Genomic DNA, 25690 nt, shown 5'->3' with positions numbered 1-25690 from the left:
GACCTGTCCGAGATCATTCCGCCGGGATCATCTGCGGCTCCGGAGAAACAAAAACAAGGGCGTGTGGGCGGGGCGAGTCACGTGACGAGGCCGAGCCGGGGGGGCGGAGAGCTAGACAGCCGAGCCGCCTCCATTTTGCTGTGGCCTCAGCTGCCCCTCGCTCGGCGGCTGCGGGGGAGGCGGCGATGGCGCTGCTGCCCGTGCAGTGAGCGCGGGGCGGGGGGGCCAGGGCCGCCTGGATGCGGGGCTGGGATCGGGGCCGCTGCGCGATTCTGCGGTGACAAGAGGCTGGAATCGCCCCCGCCCCGATCTCCGCTTCACCCCCCGCCCCCTGGACCCGCTTCCCCGGCGGGGGGAGGGAGAGCGCTGCCGAGAGGTAGGGGCCGCCCAGAGAGCCGCGGGGGGCTGAGGGGCTGGAGCTGGTGGGGGGGAGCCGTTAGTCCGATGGGGGAGGGATGGGGCTGGGAGCCGTCGGGCTTTGGGGGGCAGAGAAGGGGGGGAGCTGTCAGGTTGGGGGGGGAGTTGGGGGCAGTCGCTGGGGAGAGAAGGGGGGAGCCGTTGGTGCTGGGGGGAGGGGGTTGTTCTCTCTCTGCTGGTTCCCGGAGCTTTGTGTTGCGCCCCCTCCCCGCTTACATGACGTGTCTGAGAACTGGTGGCCCCCTAGTCGGGACCCCTTTGTGCGGGGCACTGTGCGAAGGCAGAGCTGTCTGCCCCAGTGCCTCCTGCCCCACAGCTGGGTCTCGCCTTTTTAGGGCTGCTGGCCAACCTCTCTTTGTTTTGTTTTGTTTCTCTTTCTCTCTCCTCTCCTCTCCCCTGCTCGCCTGCTGATAAGTTTCAGTTATTGAACAAAGACCACTCCCCCCCCCCCACCAGAAATGGTGGTGGGTGAATGGTGATTGAAATGTGTGAAGAACCTGATCGCTTCTGTGCACTGATTCAGTGGCTTCTCAAACATATCTAGATTAGATGGGGAGAGTCTGGCAAAAATTAAACCTTCAGATGTTTTGAGCAGAGAGTGAGTGGCCAGAAGCCATTTCTCCAGCCATCTAACCGAAATCCAGTGTGATTCATTTCTGGAAGGCATTGAACTGTTGCTGCTGAACCTCTCTCTCCAGTATTGTTTTCTTTAATAACAAATCAGGCCAGAGCTCTCCCTGGGTCTGTGTAGGACACAACACCGCACACCCAACAGCAATTGCCAAATCCACCCACAGTGTCACAGGAGGACTCATGCCTCTTCTCTCCCCTCCCTATTCAGGGTGGGACGCATATATCGCCGTCTTCTCCGAATTCATCCCAGTCTCCTTTCCCCGTGGAAGGGTAGCACTAAGTACACCATGCTAAGACTTTTCTAGAGTAAAGACAGAATGTTTCATTGTTAAGACAAGGAGAATAAGTGTTATTAAAGTTGGACTCGGAATGTTTCACACTGATATTTGAGTCTGTAGATCCTGTCTGACTCCCATCGTCTTAATTTTCATTCAGTGGCACGCTACCAAATACTGAGATTTGTTTTCCTAATAAGATGAAGGATTTGGGGGCTGAAGAACACATGAGCAATGAAGCTTTCTGGCTGTTCAAGCAGTTAAATCTACATTTGGAGCAAGAATGGAAGTTTCAGCCTAGGGAGAAGGGGCTGAGCCTGATTGAGCGCACGGCTGAGGTGAGGAGCAGGAGAAGAGCTTTGGCTCTAGGGGTGGAAGAGTTAATTATTCATGAGATTGAGCCATTGCAATAAGAACTTGCTGTGTCAATATCAAAAGCTCTACTGTAGTTTGACACTAGGGAATTGTACATGAAACTAAATAGTAAAGGGATACTGTTAGTTCAAATTTAACACACAATTTAGGTTTTATAGAAACAAACTTACAGAAAACTGAATATCTGTAGAAACACTTGTCTTTTAAAACTCCTATTATAATTTTTTTCTAGATAAACATCCTTTTTATGTTTTTGTGAAGGTATTTTAATTAAAATACATGTATATCTTATATGCCATGAACTGTCTTTAAATTCAACACTTAAATCCACTAGATATTTTAATTAATAGAACTAGCTTAAAAAAATAAGGTGAGTTTTGTATCTGCATCTGATCTGTAAAAATGGTCTACAGATGTCAAGCAGATAGCTGTAGATTTGCAGGGCTTGTTCTGGTTATATACATTTTGGTAACAATTGTCTTTTAAAAACAAATGCATGTTATAAATGTGGTTATACTGGATTTTGCACTAAGTTGACTTAGAAGGTCTGGCCTTCAGTCCAAACACTGTGGGTTTGTTGTGAGGCTTGGTAGGATAACTTAGCCCTTGTTTGGTAAATTAAAAAATCCACTGTTTTCACAACGTACTTCTTTTAAGAGAATATTCGCCATCTGCTTGCCTACTTCTAAGACAGATGACATTGCATGATATAGTGTTGTTAAATGCTAATTTTACTAATTTAATTGCAGAATGAAAACACTTTATGTCCAAGACTAAGGAATGCCAAGGTTGAAGATCTATGGAGTCTGACCAGTTTTTTTGGATTTACAACTGAAACATTTGTCCTGGCTGTCAACATTCTGGACAGATTCTTGGCTCTTATGAAGGTATCTTGAGTGGGGAAGAAGTATTATTATTATGGCAAAGATCCTTGTGTTGAATATGTGCGCTTCCAGTTTAGTTTTACATTAGCAACATCCTGTGATAGCTCCTACTTCCTAGTTCAGAACTGCGTACTTCACTTCATGACAGATAAGATTCTCAGAGTGACTATCAAATATTTATATGATATCATAACTTTGCACGTAACTCTGCATAGGTAAACAAAAAAATATAGTTCAGGTTCTTGCCCTTAAAGCCTATAATGTTCATCAAATAAGATGGCACAATATTTTGCCAACTAATCTTAGGGTATTGAGAAATGTGTATCACTATGGCCAATCTAGGTGTAGTATTGTTAATGTATAGTCCAGTAGAACTCCTTCAAGAGTGCATTGCTGGAGTGTTCTCCGTAGAGGGTGCTCAGCTATGGAATTGTTCCCCCCATGACCTCTGGAAGTTGTGCATTTCAAGATTTGCATTAGTGAACATTTTTTTTTCCTAACACTTTATTTTTTTTGTTATACTGACAGCACTTTGCTGGTACCTTTCTAGAGAAACTACCATGACAAAGTGCATTTTTTATATATATAAATTGCAAATTCTTTTGGGCAGGACTGTCATGTATGTTGGTACAATACCCAGCTAAACAGGGGATTTGACTTAGACAAGCATCATGTACCAGTAAATGCAGTCTAAACCTTTTACTTAATGTTTTTATTGTAGTAGTGCATAGACGTCTCAACCAAGCTAAATCCCTGTTTAGCTGGGTGTTGTACAAACATACATGACAGTCCTGCCCAAAAGAATTTGCAGCCTAAAACATGAAGTGCTTTGTTTAACTGTAAAGGTTGTGTGGCTTTTAAACATGGTACTTCCATAGTAACATCATGTGGGTCACTAGGTCATCACAGGTGTAACAATTGATAGAAGTTTTTTCTCTTTCAGGTGAAACCTAAGCATCTATCTTGCATTGGAGTCTGTTGTTTTCAACTCTCTGCCCAAATCATTGAAGAGGAATGCAATATTCCGTCCACTCATGATGTCATCCGGATTAGCCAGTGTAAATGCACTGTTTCTGACCTGAAACGGATGGAAAAAATAATTTCAGAAAAACTGCACTTTGAATTTAAAGCTACTACTGCCTTAACCTTTTTGCACTTGTACCATACTATTGTACTCTGTCATACCTCAGAAAGGTAAGTGTAGTTATATATCATATACCAGATCTGCAATGATCTGTTATGGTTATAAGACCCTTTTTCCCCTTTTAGAAGTCTCATTAAATCAAATTCCGACATTAGCTTAAAAATAACCATATTTTAGTCTTAGTTTTTATCTGAGTACAAATGTTCTCTTTTATTATTTGTAGGAAAGAAGTACTGAACCTTGACAAATTGGAAGCACAGCTGAAAGCTTGCAACTGCCGATTAGTCTTCTCTAAAGCAAAAGTATGTACATTTAAATTGTTTTGCTTAGTAATTCATAACTGGATTTTGATTTGTGTATGCTGAGTGTGGTTTTTGTACTTTCAGCCATCCATATTGGCCTTGTGTCTTCTCACTCTGGAAGTTCAGACTTTAAAATCCATTGAACTGTTTGAAATTGTTCTGCGTGTTCAAAAGCATTCAAAGGTAAACTCTTTTCAATGGTTTGTTTACCTCTTGGCATTAGCACTGGATAATGAAGTATAACTTTCCCAACTATGGGCATCCTGAACACAACCATAAGATGTTGGATAATACCAGCACCCTTCCCCTTGGCTTCTTGAGGTATAAAACATACCATACCACTAAGACAAAATTACGTGGGTACACTTTTTGCGCTTTCTTCTTTACCAAGAAGCAATCTGATAGCAGGGTCTTATTGGATGCTTATATGATGAAGAACCTGTTTCCTTCTTCATCTTATCTTAAAGGAAGTTCCCCAGTCATACTGCTCTTTACATGAGAAGGGGCTTAAACATGACACTTAAAATGGGGTCTATGTCAATATACCTGTTTAGTTTTTCTTCTTACACTAAAGAAGTTTCATATAGAAAAAGAGAAAAGTACGGTTTTAAAAGCATTAATGAAACTAGCATAGCTGTGTGCTTGTGTCTTAACTTTACGTGTACAATAAAACTAAGACTACAACAAGCAAATCTACCCAGATTTATTTAACCTGAAATGATGTGTTCCCAGCCCTGAAGGAATGTATTTCATATTTCCTAGCTCTTAATAGTTTTGTCTGACATCTTTCATAAAAACATTGATGCTATACAATTTTAATGTTCTTAGCACACATTAAATAGAGTAACAGATAATTCTACTATTTTGTTACTTTGTGAAAATCCAAAGATTCAGGGTCCTGAGTTATACTGGCATTCTTTGTGTGTTATGAGGCAGGAACTAACTGGCTCATTTGCTTAAACCTGTCGTTAAGTTAAAGGCAACATGAATTTTATTTGAACTGTCCGCTTCATACTATATTGCACAAGATTGTCTTAGGCCATGCTAAAGGAGCTGAACTTGAAAAATGAAAAAGACTGACTTTTTTTAGTCCATTACTTGAGTAGCATATCACTTGATTTACATGCCAACATGTTTATAAAGGTGAGGAGGACTCAATTCTGGACTGTCTGCAGTCTAATTAGATGTTTTTCTTTTTAAGATAAGTGACAGCGACTTACTCTACTGGCGAGAGTTGGTTTCAAAATGCCTAGCAGATTATTCTTCTCCTGAATGTTGCAAACCAGATCATAAGAAGTTGGTTTGGATTGTTTCAAGACGTACAGCCCAGAATCTACAAAATAGTTACTGCAGTGTTCCTGAGTTGCCAACTATACCAGAGGTTGGATGTTTCAATGAAAGTGAGACGTATGTAACATTCCTAGGGTGGTGGTTTTCACTGATTTGATAACTTCTGCAAGCATTGTGGTGATACTTTAGTCATAAAAATAAATTTTGATTCAGTAGTTCTTATTTGCATGAGCAGTTTCCTAAGGAAGCGTAGTCTTTCTGGTTGCAGTCCAAACGGACTTAAATCTCCAAAGCTCTGTATTGCTTGGGTAACTAGAAAATCACCTCAGTTTTCCCAAGCAGTTGAAGTAATGTGACATGATCTCACCTAGCAGCTCCCAGAAATTTAATTTTAAGGACTGCAAACCAAATGTTCAATAAACAAGTAGTTTCATTGTTGGCGTTTTTTGGTCACTTTAGTCCATGTTTATTTTTGTTTCAACAGTTTCTTAAAGGACTATAGCTAAGAAGTTAGCATGTTTGGGAACCAAATTTAAAATTTAAGGGAAGTTGAGGGGGAAGAGCAGATTTATCAGATGGCAGGTTGGTATCTATGAACAAAATAAGAAGAAAATAGCTGAGATGAGGAGAAGTAGCTTTATCGCAAGGAAGTTTAAACATGTTTGCAAGTAGTTTGTCTGTTAAGGAAGAGTTATATCAAAGGTAGTTTTATCAAAATTATCCAAAAACAATTTTCCTGTTACATATTTGTGAAGAAAGGTTACACATTGTTTACAAGAAAATTTTTGTTTCATTTTAATCATGTTTGCAGTAGTGCCTAAGAAGCACCATTGTGCAAACACAGTAGCACGCAGTCTCTGCTTTGAAGAACTTGCAATCTAAATCGACAGGACAGCTACAGCATGGGGGGAAAGGTATAACACCAGGGAACCGATAATGCTGAGCTCTTGTTGGAAACATAGTTGCCGTATGTCATGTTTGTTCCACAATTTTTGGAGAGTGTCTACTTAAAAAGGGATAAGCAAAATGGAAAGAAAAGGGAGAGGGACATTGAGGGGAGCAGGGTAAGGAGGTAGGAGCGGCAGATGTGGAGTGAAACTGAGGTGAAGAGACTGAGGGAGAGGAAGGGACAGCGTTGGAGCAAACAGCCAATCGGCACAGGGCAAAGGAAGTCGAGTTAAAATTGTAGAAAGGTGTCTGAATGTGTGCCGGTCCCCGTTTGGCTGCTTCCGCAACTGCTCTTGCTGGCTGGAATCTCTGGAGAAGTTTGGCTCCAAGGCTACATGCTGGGGAGGCACTACCTGTGTCCTAGTGCCCCCAGAGTTTGTGGGATTCCCCTGCACAGTTTTGGGTCCATGTAGTTGCTTATGGAAGTGATGGCCCCCCACTGCGCCTCATTTTACCAACTCTGCTGCCCCCTCCCCCTGAGTGCAATAGTCCCTAACTAGGTGAGTTCTTTGCACAGCAGTATGATCCTACATCTGTTGACTTAAATGGCAGTTGTATTAAACCTTTAGTAATCTGGATGGTTGTCAATACTAAGCATTTTAAAGAAACTAGTAGCGATGCCATTTCACACAACAGTATAAACATAGTGATAAGACATACAGTGCCTGTTTGTGTTTGCTAATAAGTGGTAGCATAATGATGCTAGTGGATTAAAAACTAGGTCCAACTCTTGCTAATATGCTGCGATTTGAGCATTGGGAGCACAGTAACTAGTAATACAAGCTTTTTCTGATTTTGAAGTCTCTTTGCTGGTGGAATGAAATTCTGTAGAACTAGAAGTATGAAGAGCTTTTGAATTTCATTGGCACCTGACATTCCACAGCAATTCAATACCTTTGTAGGAACAAAATACTTCATAAGAAAATTGTGGGATCCAAAAAAAAAAACAGAAAAAGCTTTGCGACTTTTGTGGCTGCTTGCGTAGTTGTCATGACTTGAGTAAATTACAAATAACTCTTCCTTCTCTTTTAGCGAAGACTCCTGTGAAGATATGAGCTGTGGAGAAGAAAGTCTTAGCTGTTCTCCTAGTGATCTAGAAGGCAACTTCTTCTTTGACCTCAAACCTGAATCTAAGTGGAAAGCTCTCAGCTGTCAGTCTTAGTACAATTTGATTGCACTAGAGCACAGTTTTTAAATGTACCGTAGGTTTTCTTGGCAATAATAGAGTAGGCAGTATCCAGGCAAGAGTTGCCATGGAATATCTACGTGCTTATAATGCCTGCCTTTTTTTTTTTGAAATCTGATTTAAGCAGCCATTTAGGTACCCGTTCAGCAAAATACTTACACAGCCATAGTCCTGTTGAAGTGGACTACTCTTGTGAGTAAAATGATGCATGTGGACCAGTACCTTGCTGAATTCGGTCTAAAAGTATAATGGGCTAGTTTTTCAAATGGTAAAACTGCTTGGAGTGCACACACAGTCTTCAAGAAAAGAGGTTGTATGTGCTCTATTGTACTCATTTCTTTTGGGGCAGGAAGTATTTTAACCAAAATTATATATTTTAATGGTGTACTCTGAGGATTTTAAAATCTTTGCTTTTTAAACTTCAGGAATCCTTGTTTAATCAGGAGTATGCATGATCTATTTTGGGAGGCATATAGACTTAAATACCTTTAAACCCATTCATACGAATGATAGTCTAGTATGTATGTGCCAGGGTTTATTTTAGTATTTTTCATTTTAAACTAATGCAGAATAAGCTTATGCTGAATTTCATAATATGAACTTCAGTGTTTAAAATTTTAGTGTGAACAAGTCAATTCATACTATTAGACTAGAAGTATTAACATATTAAATTTGATAAGTCAACATTCCTTTAAATATTTAACCCTTGTAGTTGATTTCAGTATTCTTCTACTGTCAAATGACTAAATCCATATTCAGACTGGTTTGCATGTTTATGTGAAAGCTGTTAGTGCAAGAGGAGTTGGTATTATGCAGAAATGTCAGGTTAATGTGAAGTTTGATAAAGTGGTTGGTATAATGGCAGAAACTTGGTAATTTTTTTTGCATTTTTGTTGAAGCATACAGATTAGTATGATTGCATTTCACTAGAGTATGGACAGCTAGGAAATGAGGAAATTCACTCTAGAGAATAACGGTAAATGTGTGGTAGTGCCAACATAAAAATGAAGGGGCAAAAAAATGACACGCTGAAGTTTAATGTTTGTAGAAGTAAACTTTCTAGGATGTGCAGATGTGAATGGTGACGTAAGTTCCTAAATGTTATATTCTTTCAGTTTTATAAACTTATACAAAAGTTTACAAAATGTATAAAAAAATGTAAATTTAAAAAATGTACAGAAAAATCTTAACTTTAAATGAACAAAAAAGTACTGTATTTTTTTACATTGTATATGTAACTTTCTGTAGGTAGCTTGCATGTGGATATTAATTTATTGTTTATTCTGTATGATACAAATACTGTCTATTGAAGTCTTGCTTTTTCTGCAGCAGGCTTCAACATCCAACAAGATATTTTCTGAATCCCAACCTACTGTTTTGCTTCATTTCAGAATAAAAATAAAGCAGTTGTATTTCTGTTTGTGTAAATCTACTGCAATCTAAGACTTATCAGTAAAGTTATATCAGCTGCTCTATATACTGAAATGCTGTCTTGGTTTGAAACTTTTCTACATGGACTATTTAAGGCTTTTCAGAAAAGCCTTTAAGGAAAATATTGTCCTTTTTATATCCTAGATTTTTATAGATTGGGTCTCCAGTAAGAACCTAGCTAACTAGACTTTTGATACCTGTTTTGATTCATGAATTGTAACATACTAGAGAATTGTTTAAAAGATTTCTAAAATGGCCCTACATAGTGATTTTGCTTAACTAAGTTCTGATTTAATCACAAGGGGAAAACCCAACCTAAGAAAATTCCGGTCACAGATTGGCTTCTCCTTTGCCAGAGAGAAGATGATCAGCTAATTCCTCTTTGCTCAGTCCTTTTTCTTAATGTTTTTAGACTTTGTACACCATTACATAAGAACAGTCATATGGGGTCAGAAAAACGCTCTATCTAGCCTGGTAGCCTGTCTTCTGACAGGGGCCAGTGTCATGTGCTTCAGAGGGAATAAATAGAACAGGGCAATTATTGAGTGATCCCTCCCCCATTGTCCAGTCCCAGCTTCTGTCAGTCAGAGGCTTAGGGATGCCTGAGCATGGGGTTGCATCCATGGCCATCTTGGCTAATAGCAAGTTATGGACCTATCCTCCATGAATTTATCTATTTCTAGTTGCTGTCAGCCTACCACTATCACCACTGTATCTCAGAGTCCTGGAACTGACACTACTAATGTTCTAGATGGAGTTGGACATTCTTTCCTAGCACTGTAACAATATCAACTTTATTATAGTTTCTGCAAGTTAACAGTATTAGGTTGTGATTACTGCTCTGTTCTAGGCTACTGGGTGACTTGACTGTTAGAGGGCTTATTCCTTCACCCTTCCACTTCCCTGGCCCTTGTGGGAAGAGACAGCAACAATACCCAAAGTCCGAAGGTGCAAACAATTAGATGTTTATTGGGGTGAACTTCCAGCAAGCTTAAATCCAAGTTCCTTTTTCCTTATTTTCAAATCCCAACTTCCTGTTTGCCCCTAATTTATATAATAATCTCAGCTATACCTTAATCATTTTACTGAAATTACCTAACCAATCCTAACATAATGTAACATGATTAGCTAACCAATTATATCTCACCACTTTCATTATACACCCAGCAAAATGAGTTACACTGCAGAGAAACAATCACAGAACCAGACAGACCATGCAAATAAACAATAGCGAAGTGGGAACTCTGACAAAACAATACAGCAGTGAGGATTTCACAACTACATCTACAGACATAAGGGTTTCCCAACTATGTCTGTTGATAAGTGAGTTCTTAACAAACAGAAAACCATCAAACTAAATTTCCTTTCACATCTTCTAGGCTCTTCCCTTTATCTGGAGGTGATAGATCGGATCACCTTTCTAACAGCTCTAGAGTGCCTCATTGAAATGAGACTGGCTTGAAATGTGTGAGGACATGACCATACACTTTCCAGCTTATGGCTCCTCCCACTGCTTAGCCAAAGACCTTAGCTTAAGAACAGGGCCTCAGACTATCACAGTGAGACTCATAGACTCTAGGACTGGAAGGGACCTCGAGAGGTCATCAAGTCCAGTCCCCTGCCCTCATGGCAGGACCAAATACTGTCTAGACCATCCCTAATAGACATTTATCTAACCTACTCTTAAATATCTCCAGAGATGGAGATTCCACAACTTCCCTAGGCAATCTATTCCAGTGTTTAACTACCCTGACAGTTAGGAACTTTGTCCTAATGTCCAACCTAAATCTCCCTTGTTGCAGTTTAAGACCATTGCTTCTTGTTCTATCATTGGAGGCTAAGGTGAACAAGTTTTCTCCCTCCTCCTGATGACACCCTTTTAGATACCTGAAAACTGCTATCGTGTCCCCTCTCAGTCTTCTCTTTTCCAAACTAAACAAACCCAATTCCTTCAGCCTTCCTTCATAGGTCATGTTCTCAAGACCTTTAATCATTCTTGTTGCTCTTATAGACTCATAGACTCATAGGTCAGAAGGGACCAATCTGATCATCTAGTCTGACCTGCACAAGGCAGGCCACAGAACCTCACCCATCCAATTTTATAACAACCCCTAACCCAGGACAGAGTTATTGAAATCCTCAAAATTGGTTTGAAGACCTCAAGCTGCAGAGAAACCACCAGCAAGCGACCCGTGCCCCACGCTGCAGGGGAAGGCGAAAAACCTCCAGGGCCCCTGCCAATCAGCCCTGGAGGAAAATTCCTTCCCGACCCCAAATATGGCGATCAGCTAAACCCTGAGCATGTGAGCAAGAGTCACCAGCCAGCACCCAAGAAGGAATTCTCTGCAGTAACTCAGTTCCCATTCCATCCAACATCTCCCCGCAGACCATTGAGCAGACCTATCTGGTGGTAATCCAAGATCAATTGCCCAAATTAACAATCCTATCATAACATCCTATCATAACATCTTCTCTGGACCCTCTCCAATTTCTCCACATCTTTCTTGAAATGCAGTGCCCAGAACTGGACACAATACTCCAGTTGAGGCCTAACCAGCACAGAGTAAAGCGGAAGAATGACTTCTCGTGTCTTGTTTACAACACACCTGTTAATGCATCCCAGAATCACGTTTGCTTTTTTTGCAACGGTATCACACTGTTGACTCATATTAAGCTTGTGGTCTACTATGACCCCTAGATCTCTTTCTGCCATACTCCTTCCTAGACAGTCTCTAGGGAAGGCCCTACACAGGCAGACTGATTTTGATTCTTTTATACCTTTATAACTAGCTAAATGATAAACATATACCTAAATTCTTAAAGTATAGGTCTTTACAGACAGACCTGAATATCTATATCCTAACATTGACTTCTACACTAAGTTCCCTTTTCCTCTATCAGTGTGTTGTATATTCCCACCACATATCACTTAGCCTGTCTTCTGAACAGTGTGTTTAGATGGTTCTAACATGAATTGCATACGATGGCTGCTAGCCTATGTGCCTAAACCAAATTATTCAGAATATGGTAGCATTATTGCATATGACTGTCTCTCATTTTCTACATTAAACATATTAAGACCTTGTTTTTCAATAACCTTCAACTCTTATCTTTAAACAGCTTTCCTAAAACTCAAGATAAGTTTTGCTCAAACTCAAGGCCTTGGCATTGATGACAACTAGGCCACTGGCCTTCAACCAGAGGCAGCTAGACTGAACAGAAATCCATAGACTGACCCATGAAGTAAGTCTATTAGTTCACTCATACATGCCGTGAAAAAACCACCCCCGAGTTGCTACATTCTGTAGCCTCAGGTTCTTGGAATTTCAACAAAAATGGATTTTAAATTTGCTGTGCCCTCATTCTATAATCTTCTGAGTATGTGTGTGTGCAAAAAGGAATAGTTAAATAGCTAAAAATTACAGCATGAGTAGTAATTATGCTTACTGATGTCACAGGAGTGAAGTAGTGGTAAACAACTGTTTTGAAATGCTCAAAATGTTGCATCTATTTGCAAGACTTCTCTAATGTTCAGAAGGCTGTCTACTGCTGTTTCTACCACCCAAGGGAGACAGCTTTGTACTGAAAAAATGACATTTTTTGGATTTTTGAGAAATATTTCAACGGGGAACATGCTTACACCTTTAGTGGTTGTGTTCAGGAATTAAATAGTTTGGGGAGGAAGTTAGAGGTTCATTTTATGACAAAATGGCAACTTCCTCAAGATCTCCTGACCTTACTTAATTCTGCAGTGAAGGATTTTAAATAGAATGAGTAATTTTACCGTTAGCAGCAAGACTTTCACATTGGAAAAATGTGACTTCTCCTATGGGATTGTGGTATAATTATATATGGATTGTCCTTGCAATGGAAAAGCTTTCACACCAAGTACTGTGGCAACGTACCTCATTGGCATCAGCATTTCTCCCTTTGGCGGAGGGGGCCTGGAGTAAATCAGTCTGACTCTGGAGTGGGTTGTTGGGTTTTTTTGTTTTTTGTTTTGTTTTTTTAATATTCCTCTCTGGTTTATTTTTCAGTATTTACAAAGTGGACTTTCTGGTAGGCCCAAGTTGTTTCTTTTGTTTGGCTGAGAAATACTAACTCAAAGAGGGGATACCTTCCCCTGCCCATTCTCTGGGGTGTTGCCTTACTATGCTGGCTTCTGGGTGCCAGTCCTTCCTCAAACAGGAGTTAGCTTGGTTGCTTCCCCTATAAGAAAAGGATCAGACTTTTCTCCCTGGTGCAGCTTTTATCGTTTCTTTTCTCTCCTCCCCCTCTGTCACCAAAAGAGGGATTTGTAAAGGTCATGGACAGCCCTTAATTGGACTCAGGTGGGCCTTGTTAACATGAGGTAACCTTTTCAGCTCATGGGGAAAATGGCCTTTACTATTGTAAGGCTGATATATCTACATTCCACCACACTCTTATAGGGGTCAGGTGTGACTTTGTCACAGTATGGACACAGAGAAGTGCCAAAAAAGAAGATAGGTATTTAGAAATTGTTACTCTTTTATGTACTGAGAGGAGGCAGCCTTCTCAGCCTGCCAGCCAGAAGCTTTAGTCAAGTTTGTTTAATAAACTGATTCTGAATATGTAAATGTTTTATTGTAGCTTTGCCTTACTGAAAAATTCATGGAAAGTAAAGGCACTTTTCTTAAACATAGAGTAGTGGTAGTTCTGAAAGTCAAGTTCTATTTGTCAAAAAATGTCTGAGGGTGCTGCTTTAAACGGTCTGCTTTAACCTTCTTTGTAGTAAGCATATCTAAGGATCAAGAGTAGGCAGTACAGTCCCTGTGCCCATTCAACCTCTGGTCTCCTGGCAGAGACACTTTATTGTGCTTGTATTAGGAACAGAACAGCTATTTTCTAGGCCCCGGGCAGAAACACAGCCTGTAGTTTCCTACTTCCTTTCTCCTAGCCCTGCTTTCATTGATTCAGATGAAAAGCTGTTTTGGGCTAAGACCATCTTTTCTGGGTGTATGTACCCTGCCTAGCACAATAGGGTCCTGATCTCAGCTAGGGTTTCTAGCTTCTGCTGTTATACAAACAATGCTAATAATTTACTTGTGGAAATAGCTAGTGACCCCAGTCAGGGATCAGAGCCGTGTTGTGGTAGGCACTGTGTAACCACATGGAAAATGCTGGCCAGCCCCAAAGATCTTACAGTCTAATTACAAGCCAAGGTATGACAAAAAAGGCCAAGTCTCCCAAGGTGATGTACAGCCCAGAGGGGAGCACTAATATTTGACCACTATCTGAGGCAGATGTATGCAATGTTAGCCAGTAATCAGGGCTATGAAGTGCACTGAGTGCATTAGAGGTAAGACTTGAATTTAAGGTCCCTGGTTCCAAGTTCAGTGGACATTCTCCAGAATATTTGGAGGGGGACTCTCCCTTGCCACTTCCGAATCGTTCCAGATTCACCCCCTATGTGTAACATTCCATGAAATCCAGTGCCCTTGAGAGCTGACTGTAACAGATTTTAAGTAACCACTCAAAAGGCCAGGAAAATGTGGCTGTCTAGGACAGGTGACATTTAAGTGAAATAAGGGAAGGATTGGTTTGGCTTGTGACCTCTGAGTTTATGCCTTGTGTGTGTTATATGCATGTAATGCAAGAGACTGGGCAATGGAGGTGGAACATTCAGCAAATTAAAAACAAACCCTACTGAGCATGCACAAATGGCATTGTCATGTCTTATATTTAGCCAAATCTAAATAAGTTTTCAGAAATAGCAAAGGACATCTCTCTGACCCCAATCTCTTCCCTACTAAATTCAAGTGGTGACGCCAAGCCCCTGATAAGAGAAAAGCTATTCAAGAAAATGTTCAGACTATATAGTTGTGTTTATTTAAAACACACTCATCAGATTACCATAACGAACTTCATTCTCAAACATGATTGCCCCCCCAAAAACCTATTCAGTCTTAAAAGAAAGTCACGAAAGACCCAAACCCTGACCTAACCCAGAGGCAAAGCACAGAAATCATGAGTCTGATCAGTTAAAATTTGTCAGCAAATGAAAATAGAGCCTTGTAATTCTAACCTTGCTTTGTGTGTTCCCAGTTTATAGTTTGAAGATAAGGAACAGAACCTAACTGAACTCTTTAAGGTTGGAGGCTCCAGAGTAGTTAGAGACAATTTAATTTAGTGGAGGACTGTGAATGACACAAGTGCAAGAATTAAAGACTTTATTTTAAATAAAATAAGTTAAAGCAAGCACACATTACAATATAACCAAATGTTGCATCGATACTCACATTCTAAGATGAAATGGTGCATGCAGGAGTATTCTGTCCCTGGGTGAGAAGAATGGGTATATAATCCTTTCTCTAACAGTACGTTGCTCATGGATGAGTGCGGTAATCTAAAATTAATATATTACCCTTTGTATAATCACTTATAACACCCCTTAATTAGTTAGCATTTAGCCTACCTTTTACCATCTCTATATTTCCACTACCACTATTTTCTCCCTGGCTGTTTAATGTCTTCTTAATTAACATCTGCGTACATGTTATTCCAATAACTATCAAAATCGATAACATTCACAGTTTGTCTGAAACCCTGGATAAAACCAAAAACATACTTACAAAATGGCCTGGGCTTATGTCCCAACTTATCTCTAACTTGCCTCTGAATTGTCTCACTTCACTGGTATCTGATTAGGCCTTAGCCCAAAAACCTCTTCTCTACTTACATTTCAGCAAATTTCTATTTAACATAAGCAAGCATCATCTCTGTAGGCTGTATAATGGAAAATGTTAGGCAGCCTTAACCAATGTGTCACTATTACTTCACCTATAAAACACACACACACACTGTAATATATCTAGTGTTATATATTATACGCCCGGTATGTCACATTGCCTCATTTTGTGAGCCCATAAGATTGTATTACAATGCATATACTGAAAAGAGCAGGTTTCCATAGTAGCTGAATGAAATCAATTAAAATAAGCAGTTAAAATTCTCATTCCACAGCAACTGAATTAAATCTATTAAAGTTATAACCAATTAAAATCTCATCCTTAGTGTTGCATAAATGCAGCATTTAGCTTAAGTTATGTGTAATGTTGCCCTATACATGTATGTTCTGTTCATGATTTGAAATCTCTTAACAGTTTTTTAAACAAATTACGTTTTAAACAGCATGTCAGTTCTCCTTTAAAGAGAGGTGTTGTGTTGATTTGTTTTGCTGCATGCCTTCATCAGGGAGACATATTAAAAGCATTACAAAAGAGGCTACATGGAGAAAATACTAGATGGGCTTTTCAAGAGCGCTCAGCATTGGCTTCATTGCCCAGTGACTGGGGCCCAAAAGCGCAGGTTCAATTCCATGCTCTGTCATGCGCTTCTAGGGTAACCTTTGGCATGTCACTTGGTCTCACTCTGCCTCAGTTTCACATCAGTAAAGTGAGGATCATAGTTATACTTCCCTGTCTCTCAGAGCTACCAAGGATAAAGAAATTGAAAATTGTGAGGGGCTTTGGTACTATAGGAACAGAGGATACATGTACACGAGGTGCTTAATGCCCAGTTTTGGCTCCACTACAGTCCACAAAATTCCCACCAAACCCTGTAGGTGCCTATGTTTTCAGGACAAAAATTCCCTTGGTGCCTATGTTTCTGCCTCTGGGCATGCATGCTGCTGTCTCCCTTCAGGCATTCAGATGCCTCTCTCCTGCCTAAGTCCCCGAGCGATTCTAAACTGGGGGAAGACAGATGTTCGGCCACACAAGTTATGTGCAGGGCCCGATCCAGAGGCCATCTACTGGATTGGATCCATTCCCTATGGATAAATACGTATCTAGACGTTGGGCTTGGGCAGGGGTAAATGACTCCATAGTCCAGTGGTTAGTTGAGGTGAGAGACCCAAGGTCCAATTCCCCAGCTCCAATCACTCTTCCTATTTATCCACAATGGAAGAGCTTCAGCAGGAGAGATGGATGAAGCCCCACATCAGAATATCCCATAGCTCAGTGGTTAGAACTCTCAATGGTGGGAGACACCTGTTCAAATCCTTTCTCACCCACTAGCAGAAAGGGTGTGGGGCGGGGAGGGGATTGAATCTGGGTCTCCCACAGTCCAGGCAAGTGCTCTAACTAGGCTAAAAGTTGTAAGTTTGGCAATAGCAGCTTCCGTCACCTCCAGATGTCTTTGTGTAGAGCAAGGCAGGCACCTAACTCATTCCCACCAGAGGTGCCTACGCTGCCTCACTCCATCTCGCTGGTTGCTATTTGTGGATCACTAAGCAGAGCTAGGACTTAAGCCACTCCCCTCACTGTGAAAGGGTCACTTGCAACACACCTCTCCTGTCGGCATCTCCCATTGGATAGTTTAGGCTGCTGCCTTCTGTGGACCAAATTCTGAGGTGCCTCCCCATTCATTGTCCAGGGAGCTTAGGCAATTAAACTGGCTTTGGTGCATTGCATGGTTGTTACTGTGGGTAAAAGCTAAGTCCTGTGATCATCAGGGTTGCAACGCCAATGAAAGCCCCTTTGTGGATCCCACTCTAAATGCCTAAGAGAAGATTGTTTTACCACCAACTTCAGAAGGAGGCAACGCTGAGTGTTTTTCACACCAGCATTGCAGTGAAGCGCTCAAATGTCAGGAAATTCCTGCTTAGGAATGCAGGTGTAACTTAAATGCTGTCCCTTTGTGTCTACATTATACAGGGTCGGCTCCAGGCACCAGCGAAACAAGCGGGTGCTTGGAGCGGCCAATGGGGGGGCGGCACGTCCGGGTCTTTGGTGACAGTTCGGCGGCGGGTCCCTCAGTCCCTCTCGGAGTGAAGGACCAGCTGCCGCATTGCCGCCGAAGAATGAAGTGGGACAGTTGAGCTGCCGTCGAAGTGCCAGCGATTATGCCTTTTTTTGGTTTTTTTTCCTCCCCTTCGCCGCTTGGGGCGGCCCAGACTTTATATACCCCAGCTCTGGTGCTTTACCACAAGTCACAGGGGTTTCCCTGAGCTCTGAAAGTGCTCAGTGGTTCTCAGGAGCAGATTGGCATATAGCAGGAACAGGCAGGAGATTACAGTTTTCAAGGGCACAGCTACATGCTGTTCCTTGCACAGATACAATGTAATGTTAATACTTATTTCCCTGCAACACTTTATGCAGATGCACAATCTTCTACTCCCGTGTGATACATTTTGTACATTGGTCAAAGATAACAAAATAACTTCTAGAAATGAGAGGCGAATCAAATGTTGCTCTGTAGCCTCATTGTTCATCGTGCAGTGTTGCAGGAGCAAAAAGAATGTTTGTCATATTTGAGCAGTACATGATCATGTATATAGGACTGCATCATAATCCATTCCTGGCCGCAGTTCAAATTGTAAGTGCACCCTTAACATTGACACTTCTCACGTGAATGCTTAACCATGTAGTCTTAGTGGCGATTTGTTAATGACATTTTCTAGGTTTCTTTGAAAGAAAAAGATGCCATAACCTAGAACAATTTGCTCAGACACCACCCCATCCTTATCTCCAACGCAAGGTCTGCACTCAGTGAATGCTGACTTGTGCTACTGAAAACTCAAGGTGCTGGGCATCAAAAGTTATCACGAAACACTTTGTGCTAAGTGCACAGAGTTTTCTACTTTCCAAGGCAATATACAAGGAATGAGGGAGAGCTATATTAAGGCATCAAGCCAGCAAAGCTTGAAGCATATGGTTAACTTTAACCATGGTATGTTAGTGGTTTCACTGACTTGAAGCTTAAGGTTAAGATTTTCGGAAGTGATCACCAGTGCTGGAACAATTTGTACAGTGGGGTTACTGAGAGCCATTGCACCAAACTGCAGAGCCTCTCTATGATGGAAACCATTTCAAGCTGGGGGTAAAGCAGCATCCCTAGTTCCAGGACCTATGCAAGTGACAGGATTTTAAGTCCCCTGGCTGCTTTTGAAAAATGCAGGATTGGAGCCTGTGTGTGCACTTTAATAGGCAGTGACTGAGCCCATAGCCCCCACCCCGATCCCTGCCCAGGTTATGACTGGCTGTAGTGGGAAAAGCAAAAGCTACTCATCCAATACTGCCTGCTGTGGGCTAGTGAGTAAACAGAGGTGGAGGAGTGCAAGCTCTCCGCCTCCGTCCCACTCACTGGGCAGAGTAGCTGGCAGGCTGAGCGGAGAAGTGAGCTGCTCCAGGATAAGAGGAGTACAGGGCTTCACAAACAGCAAAAGGGGAGAACAGGGAAGGAAGTGGGACTCTTGGGGCCATGCAGCTACCTGCTGCCCCTTTGACAAGGTAGATTGTAAAGTTACAGCCTTATCTGACACGTGCCTTAGAGAGATGGCTCAGGAACCCAATAGCTGAAGTAATCCCCTTCACTTCCAAATCCCCCTTTGACATTCAGCGGTCACTCTACTGATGAAGTGCCACCCATAAGAACGTGTATGTGGTGCGTTGGTGCCCACTGCATGAAAACAACTGGGGAGAGGGTTTATTTCCCAGAGAAAGGCTTGAAGAGGTAAAGATGGATATGCTGCAGTAAGAAAACACACTCATCCTCACCAACTGGATTCCACCCAGCTAAGAAGCACAGCCAGTGAAAATGAAGAGTAATGTTGGGCTCGAGCAGCTCCAAAGGCCATGTTCTAGGGATTGGTTTATTCTAAGGAAGATAGAGCACTCTTGCTGTAGCACATTTCCCCTCAAAGGACAATATGCTCTGGTCACAATACACTTAAAACTCACAGTCTTGATCTCTCCCATGCTTTTATTACACCATGAAATGTAATCCTGCTGTCTGTGTCCTATGTTCTGCATGAGCAGCATCCTCTCAAGTCTTGAGTTGCAGCATTAGGCAGCTATTTACTGTGTTCAGGAAACCAAATGTGTCTATATTAGGGTGAGTTGCTATTCATTCTATTCATAACACTTTTATATGATGTCGGCCTGTTACTACCATTACCCTCCCATACACGCATCCTGCTGTTGTGATTTAAGGAGTACATGACTATTACAGTTTTACCTGTAAGATCATTGTGACAGGTTGGATCACAGAAACCCTCTTGGGAGCTGTCACCCAATGTATCAAGACTACCTCTGCTCCTGCTTTCCCTGCCTGTTCGGGACCCCTGCACCCTGTCTAGCTGAGCCAGACACTCCCGTCTGCTCCAACAAAGACCCAGGGTCTGAATTACTTGCCTCAAAGCTGCAGATTTACCTGAAAGCAGCTAACAGAAGTGTTCCTGTCCTGTTGCCCAACTCCCAATGGGGTCTAAACCCAAATAAAGCTTATACAGGGTAAACTCATAAATTGTTTGCCCTCTATAACTCTGATAGAGAGATATGCACGGCTGTTTGCTCCCCCAGGTATTAATACATACTCTGAGTTAATTAATAAGTAGAAAGTGATGTTATTAAATGCAGAAAGTAGGATTGAAGTGGTTCCAAGTAGTAACAGACAGAACAAAGTAAGTCACCAAGCAAAATAAAATAAAATGCACAAATCTATGTTTAATCAAACTGAATACAGATGCTCTCACCCTCAGAGATGCTTCAGTAAGTTTTTTCCTCAGACTGGACACCTTCCAGGCCTGGGCACAATTCTTTCCCCGGTACAGCTCTTGTTCCAGCTCAGGTGGTAGCTGGGAGATTCTTCATGATGGCTCCTTCCCTCCCTTTGTTCTGTTCCACCCCTTTATATATCTTTTGCATAAGGCGGGAATCCTTTTCCCTCTCTGGGTTCCCACTTCCTCCTCCTCAATGGAAAGACACCAGGTTAAAGATGGATTCCAGTTCAGGTGACATGATCACGTCACTGCAAGACTTCATTGCTCACTTGCCAGCACACACATATACAGGTAAAACAGAGCCACCTGCAGACAATGGTCCTGGTTAATGGGAGTCATCAAAATTCCAAACCACCATTAATGACCCCTACTTTGCATAATTACAATAGGCCCTCAGAGTTATATTCATATTTCTAGTTTCAGATACAAGAGTGGTACATTTATACAAATAGGATGACCACACTCCCTAGATTACAAGCTTCGTGATGATACCTTACAAGAGATCTTTTGTATGAAGCATATTCCAGTTACGTTATATTCACTCATTAGCATATTTTTATAAAATTATATAGACTGCAACGTCACAATCATCATTTTAGTTAGCTAAAAAATTGCTTTTATAAGATGTGGAGCAGTTCTCTGACTTTTTCCAGACCACTGTCCCCCTTTCAGAAGACTGATTTGTGTACCCCTAAATTTTAACTGACTTGAAAAGTACTTGCTTACAAAATCAGACAAACATACAAACGTGTCACAGCCACACTATTACTGAAGAACTGCTTACTTTCTCATTTTTACCATGGAATACAAGTATTGTACTTACATTTCAGTGTGTAGTTTATAGAGCAGTATAAACAAGTCATGGTCGGCATGAAATTTTAGTTTGTACTGGCCTCGCTAGTGCTTTTTATGGAGCCTGCTGTAAAACTAGGCAAAGAGCTAGATGAGCTGATGTACACATACCCCAGATTGAGAACCACTGATGTAGAAAACGGAGCTTTACCCTGGTCTGCTGCCGCTAACCATTACAATCAGAAGAGTCCATGATGCAAAGTATTGGAGATTGAGATCATTGTCAGACAACTAGGCTGATATACCAATTCCTGAGTAACTTCAGTGCTGATCAGCGCCCAGCATTCCTTTGCAAAGAGAGCCTTGCAAACTCCCTGGCTTTACGGTGGATTGGCCATAGGAAGATGAGGGGTCAGTTCTGTTTCTTTTCTACAGAAAATTAGTTGTGCCAAGCTCATTGCTTCTCGTTGGGGCTATTGCCCTCCGTCACTTACAGGGTATAAGTTTGCTTTACGATTGTGGATAACATTCCCTTTCCTGATTACGCTGGCATTTTATGTCTAATCCCACTCTTGATCCTTTTATTCTCTTATATTTCTCTTTTCCAAGCCTGGAATGAGTTGAGTCAACATAGGATTCATTTTCTGACTACATTGGGTCCAATTTCCAGCATTGCCTCAACCCAGTCTCCCTTTTAGTGCCCACAGTTTTGCAGATAATTGCAGTTCTGACCAGGGACAGCAGAACCATGTGGCAGGGGTGGCTAGCACCCCTGTAATAGAAATATTCTGGGCAGCTCACATGGCTTGGGGAGGATTGAGGTGAGAGTGGGACCCAGAGGGAGTGGTGTGGCTGCCATAAAGCCTGGGACTGGACCAGGGAGAAGGTAGAAAGCCCTGGAACTCTCCTTCTCAGCCTGGAGCCAGTTACCCCCACTGCTGACTCACTACCTTCCCTCCTATCCCTCCACCTCCCTTAGTTGTGACTCCAAATATTTATGGGCACAGCTGATACAACTGAACACCTGCATTGGATTTTCAGAAGTGCTCAGCGTTGAGCAAACTCTGCTCTCGCTGAAGTCACTGGGAGCCTTCAGGCCAATGTTGCACACTTTTGAAAACCCCACCCTTAATTACCAGGCTGCCTAAATATCGTAATTTAACTCCTAAATGACATCATTGCACACAAACTGTAGGCATAAAGACAGCTTTAAAATGTGATAGAAATCTAACCCTTCCAAGCCTATTGGTAAAAATCCATTTTCACCATACACACAAGCTGACCATAAATATTTCCACTGATAACTGAAATTACCAGATAGCATTTTTCTTACTCCACCTGCTAGAGAACTTAGTTTGGTTTAAGGATATTTACTTTGTATATTTCGACACTTGATGTTGTCCGTTTGTGTTTAAATGGTTATAAAACATTTAACTTTTTGAATCTCAACATCTGTCATTTAACTATTGTCTGACACCCCCACATAAGTGCAAAAAACACTTAAAACATATTATGCATCACAATGATAGGCATCAGATTCTGCCAGGCATATTAAGAGAGCACAACAGTTTTTCTAGTTTATTTTTAATCAGGCCATAGAAGCGGTCACAGATTCTAGCAAGCACCCCCTGCTGGCCACCCACTAGGACTGCTGTGAGTGGAGTCTCAGTCTGTGCTGCTCTGGATTCCCTCTCCGCCCAACTTTCAAACTTCTGGAGCCTCCAGTTGAAGCCCTGGCTTCTCTCTTCACATCTTGGTACATTTTGAGTTCTGCCTCTCAGTTTGCTTCCCCTTAACAGAAAAGCCACATGAAGCACTGACCCCCTCCAAGCCACTACAGTTACGTAACCACACTCTCTCTCCCAGAATTCCACCCTAAATGTGCGAAGCTTCTGGTTTACAGTTTAAATCTCAGGGGCAGGCAGGAGTCAATTCTCTCTCTCACACACTCACACTTTGAATAGCGTCTAACACCTTTATGCTCTCATACTAAACCATGCGAAGTACAGATCGTACAAACACAAACATTGCACACATCCCTTTTTCTGTCTCATCTTTAATGCCATTAGCCATCACCTACAGCCCCCAACTAAAACCTCTCCAGCGCATCATCAAAGATCTACAACCTATCCTTAAAGATGATCCCTCACTCTCACAGATCCTGGGAGACAGTCCAGTCCTCACTTATAGACAGCCTCCCAACCTGAAACAAATACTCACCAGCAGCCGCACAACATACAACATAAACACTAACCCAGGAACCTATCCTTGCAACAAAGCCCGATGCCAGCTCTGTCCACATATCCATTCAAGTGACACCATCATAGGACCTAATCACATCAGCCACGCCATCAGGGGTTCGTTCACCTGCACATCTACCAACATGATATATGCCATCATGTGCCAGCAATGCCCCTCTGCCATGTACATTGGCCAAACCGAACAGTCTCTTTGCAAAAGAATAAATGGACACAAATCTGACATCAGGAATCATAACATTCAAAAACCAGTGGGAGAACACTTCAACCTCTCTAACCACTCAATGACAGACTTGAAGGTGGCAGTTTTGCAACCAAAAAACTTCAAAAACAGGCTCCAAAGAGAGACTGCTGAACTCGAATTAATATGCAAATTAGACACAATTAACTCAGGCCTTAACAGAGACTGGGAATGGCGGGGTCATTACACTAATTGAATCTATTTCCCTGTGTTAAGTTCTCCTCACACCTTCTATGGGTCATCTTAATTATCACTTCAAAAGTTTTTTTTCCCCTGCTGACGATAGCTCATCTCAATTGATTGGACTCTTCCTGTTGGTATGCTTACTTCCATCTTTTCATGTATGTATAAATATCTCCTGTCTGTGTGTTCCATTCTGTGCATCCGAAGAAGTGAGCTGTAGCTCACGAAAGCTCATGCTGAAATAAATTTGTTAGTCTCTAAGGTGCCACAAGTACTCTTGTTCTCTTTGGGATCATTGGTATCCAGGAAGGCAGATAGACAGCCCCCTGCCCAGTGCAGGCTTTTTACGCATTGGGGTGAGCTCTCCCTCCTAGAGTCCCTTACCCAGCTGCTATGACCTTGATTTCCCCTGCCCCCCCACTTCTTCTTTGGTTTGCTATTTCAACCCCCCGCATTCCTTTATTCTGTCATTTGGGCAGCTTTCCATTCCTCCCTTTAGGGAGTTAAGTTAAAGCTGGTTTGCTGAGGAAGCAGCTCACCCACTGTCAGGTATTCTCCTCTGAATAGCTTCACTGAGTCCTAAGCATCCCCCCCATGGTATCTGCCTGGTGTCTTGATGCTACAGAACCTGTCAGCAATAGTGGAGCCATATATTTGTAGGCATTTATGACACGGCAGGTTTTTTTTAATACAACTTCACAATATCAACCAGAATTAACAAGTTGTGCAGACAAAGCCTCAGTTCATCAGAGAAGCCAGTCCATAAGGAGAGAATTCTGTATTCCACTGGGTGCTTTAAAGAATTCTACAGATAGAGGCCCAGGGCCTGATTCTCAGTCCACATTGGTGAAATAAAGGGACTATTCAGTTATTTTAAGGTCCTTTTAAACTACCAGAGTGATGTAAAGAGGCCTTAGTGTAAATGGCCTCTAGCCCTCATTCGCCATTAAATATAGATTTTTTTTTACAATTATTTCTATAGAATTCTATTTGTTTTCTCAAAAACCCCATTGAATGAATCCACTGCAAGTCCAACTGCCTGTATCAGGAGGCTGAGTCCCCTGTATAGCTTTCACTCCTCAGTGTTTGAGTCATAAGTCAGCTACGATTCAGCGTTGACGTGGCTGGTTTCTTTAGCTCTAACCATTCCCTGGTAAACCATGAAACTCCAGGCTATGTGGAATTTTTATCCCTGATTAGCAGTGGCTTCATATGTTGTGGCTGTCCTGTGATCAGTCTGTGCCCTGGGCAATGTTTCTTCAGCCGTCAACAAGAAAATAACTCCTTTCTGAATAAATAGTAATAATGATAATTACGTGTATCTGGCATCTAGCCATCAGCTAATGCCTCAGGTGCCTGACATAATGTAAAAGGCAAATAAAAAGCTCTGTAAAATACAGCGCATGCCGAAGGTGTTAGAGTGTCAGGCCTAGAGATCAAAGTCTCTGTTTTAACCACAGAACAGCAATGGTGTGCAGTTCTCCACATTTCCTCTGCCGCGTGCCTCAAACCTGGCGAGACTGCCCGTCTGGTCTACACTGTGGAAGTGCACCATGCTAAGTCAAGTTTGTTCCCCCTCCTACAATTGTAAAGCACCTCACATCTGCACAGAGAAGTGCTCCAAACAGTTTGCAGGGGGAACAGTAGCATTTGACACAGATGATGCTTCAGCAGGGCTAAAAACCATTTGGACATTGTTTCAGTTTAATTTTTAATGAGAATTTAAGTAGAGACTAGCTGAAACAATTCAACTAGTTGTTCCACAGTTAACCAATGGCCTTTCAAAGTGTCCCAGAACATACTGCTT

At 41.8% G+C, this 25690-nt stretch overlaps 1 protein-coding gene across 3 annotated transcripts; it reads left to right on the top strand.

The window, feature by feature from the left end:
- The first annotated feature begins 207 nt into the window (after positions 1-207).
- Positions 208-8929, top strand: CCNG2 (cyclin G2). 3 transcript variants are annotated; one of them, XM_030565140.1, is made up of 8 exons: positions 208-376; positions 1526-1663; positions 2450-2587; positions 3528-3778; positions 3952-4030; positions 4115-4213; positions 5232-5437; positions 7301-8929. In XM_030565140.1, the coding sequence occupies exons 2-8, from the start codon at positions 1526-1528 to the stop codon at positions 7428-7430; spliced, it is 1041 nt and encodes a 346-aa protein (XP_030421000.1). In that variant the 5' UTR covers positions 208-376; the 3' UTR covers positions 7431-8929. The 3 variants fall into 3 exon arrangements, with proteins under 3 accessions (XP_030421000.1, XP_030420997.1, XP_030420998.1); XM_030565137.1 differs by having other exon boundaries at positions 296-376; positions 1486-1663; XM_030565138.1 differs by having other exon boundaries at positions 296-376; positions 1486-1663; positions 5232-5411; positions 7301-7407.
- Positions 8930-25690: the final 16761 nt, after the last annotated feature.

The sequence above is a fragment of the Gopherus evgoodei genome, chromosome 5 (genome assembly GCF_007399415.2).
Source record: "Gopherus evgoodei ecotype Sinaloan lineage chromosome 5, rGopEvg1_v1.p, whole genome shotgun sequence".
NCBI lineage: Eukaryota > Metazoa > Chordata > Testudines > Testudinidae > Gopherus > Gopherus evgoodei.
The sequence above is the reverse complement of the archived record's forward strand: the minus strand, read 5'-3'. Positions and strand labels throughout refer to the sequence as shown.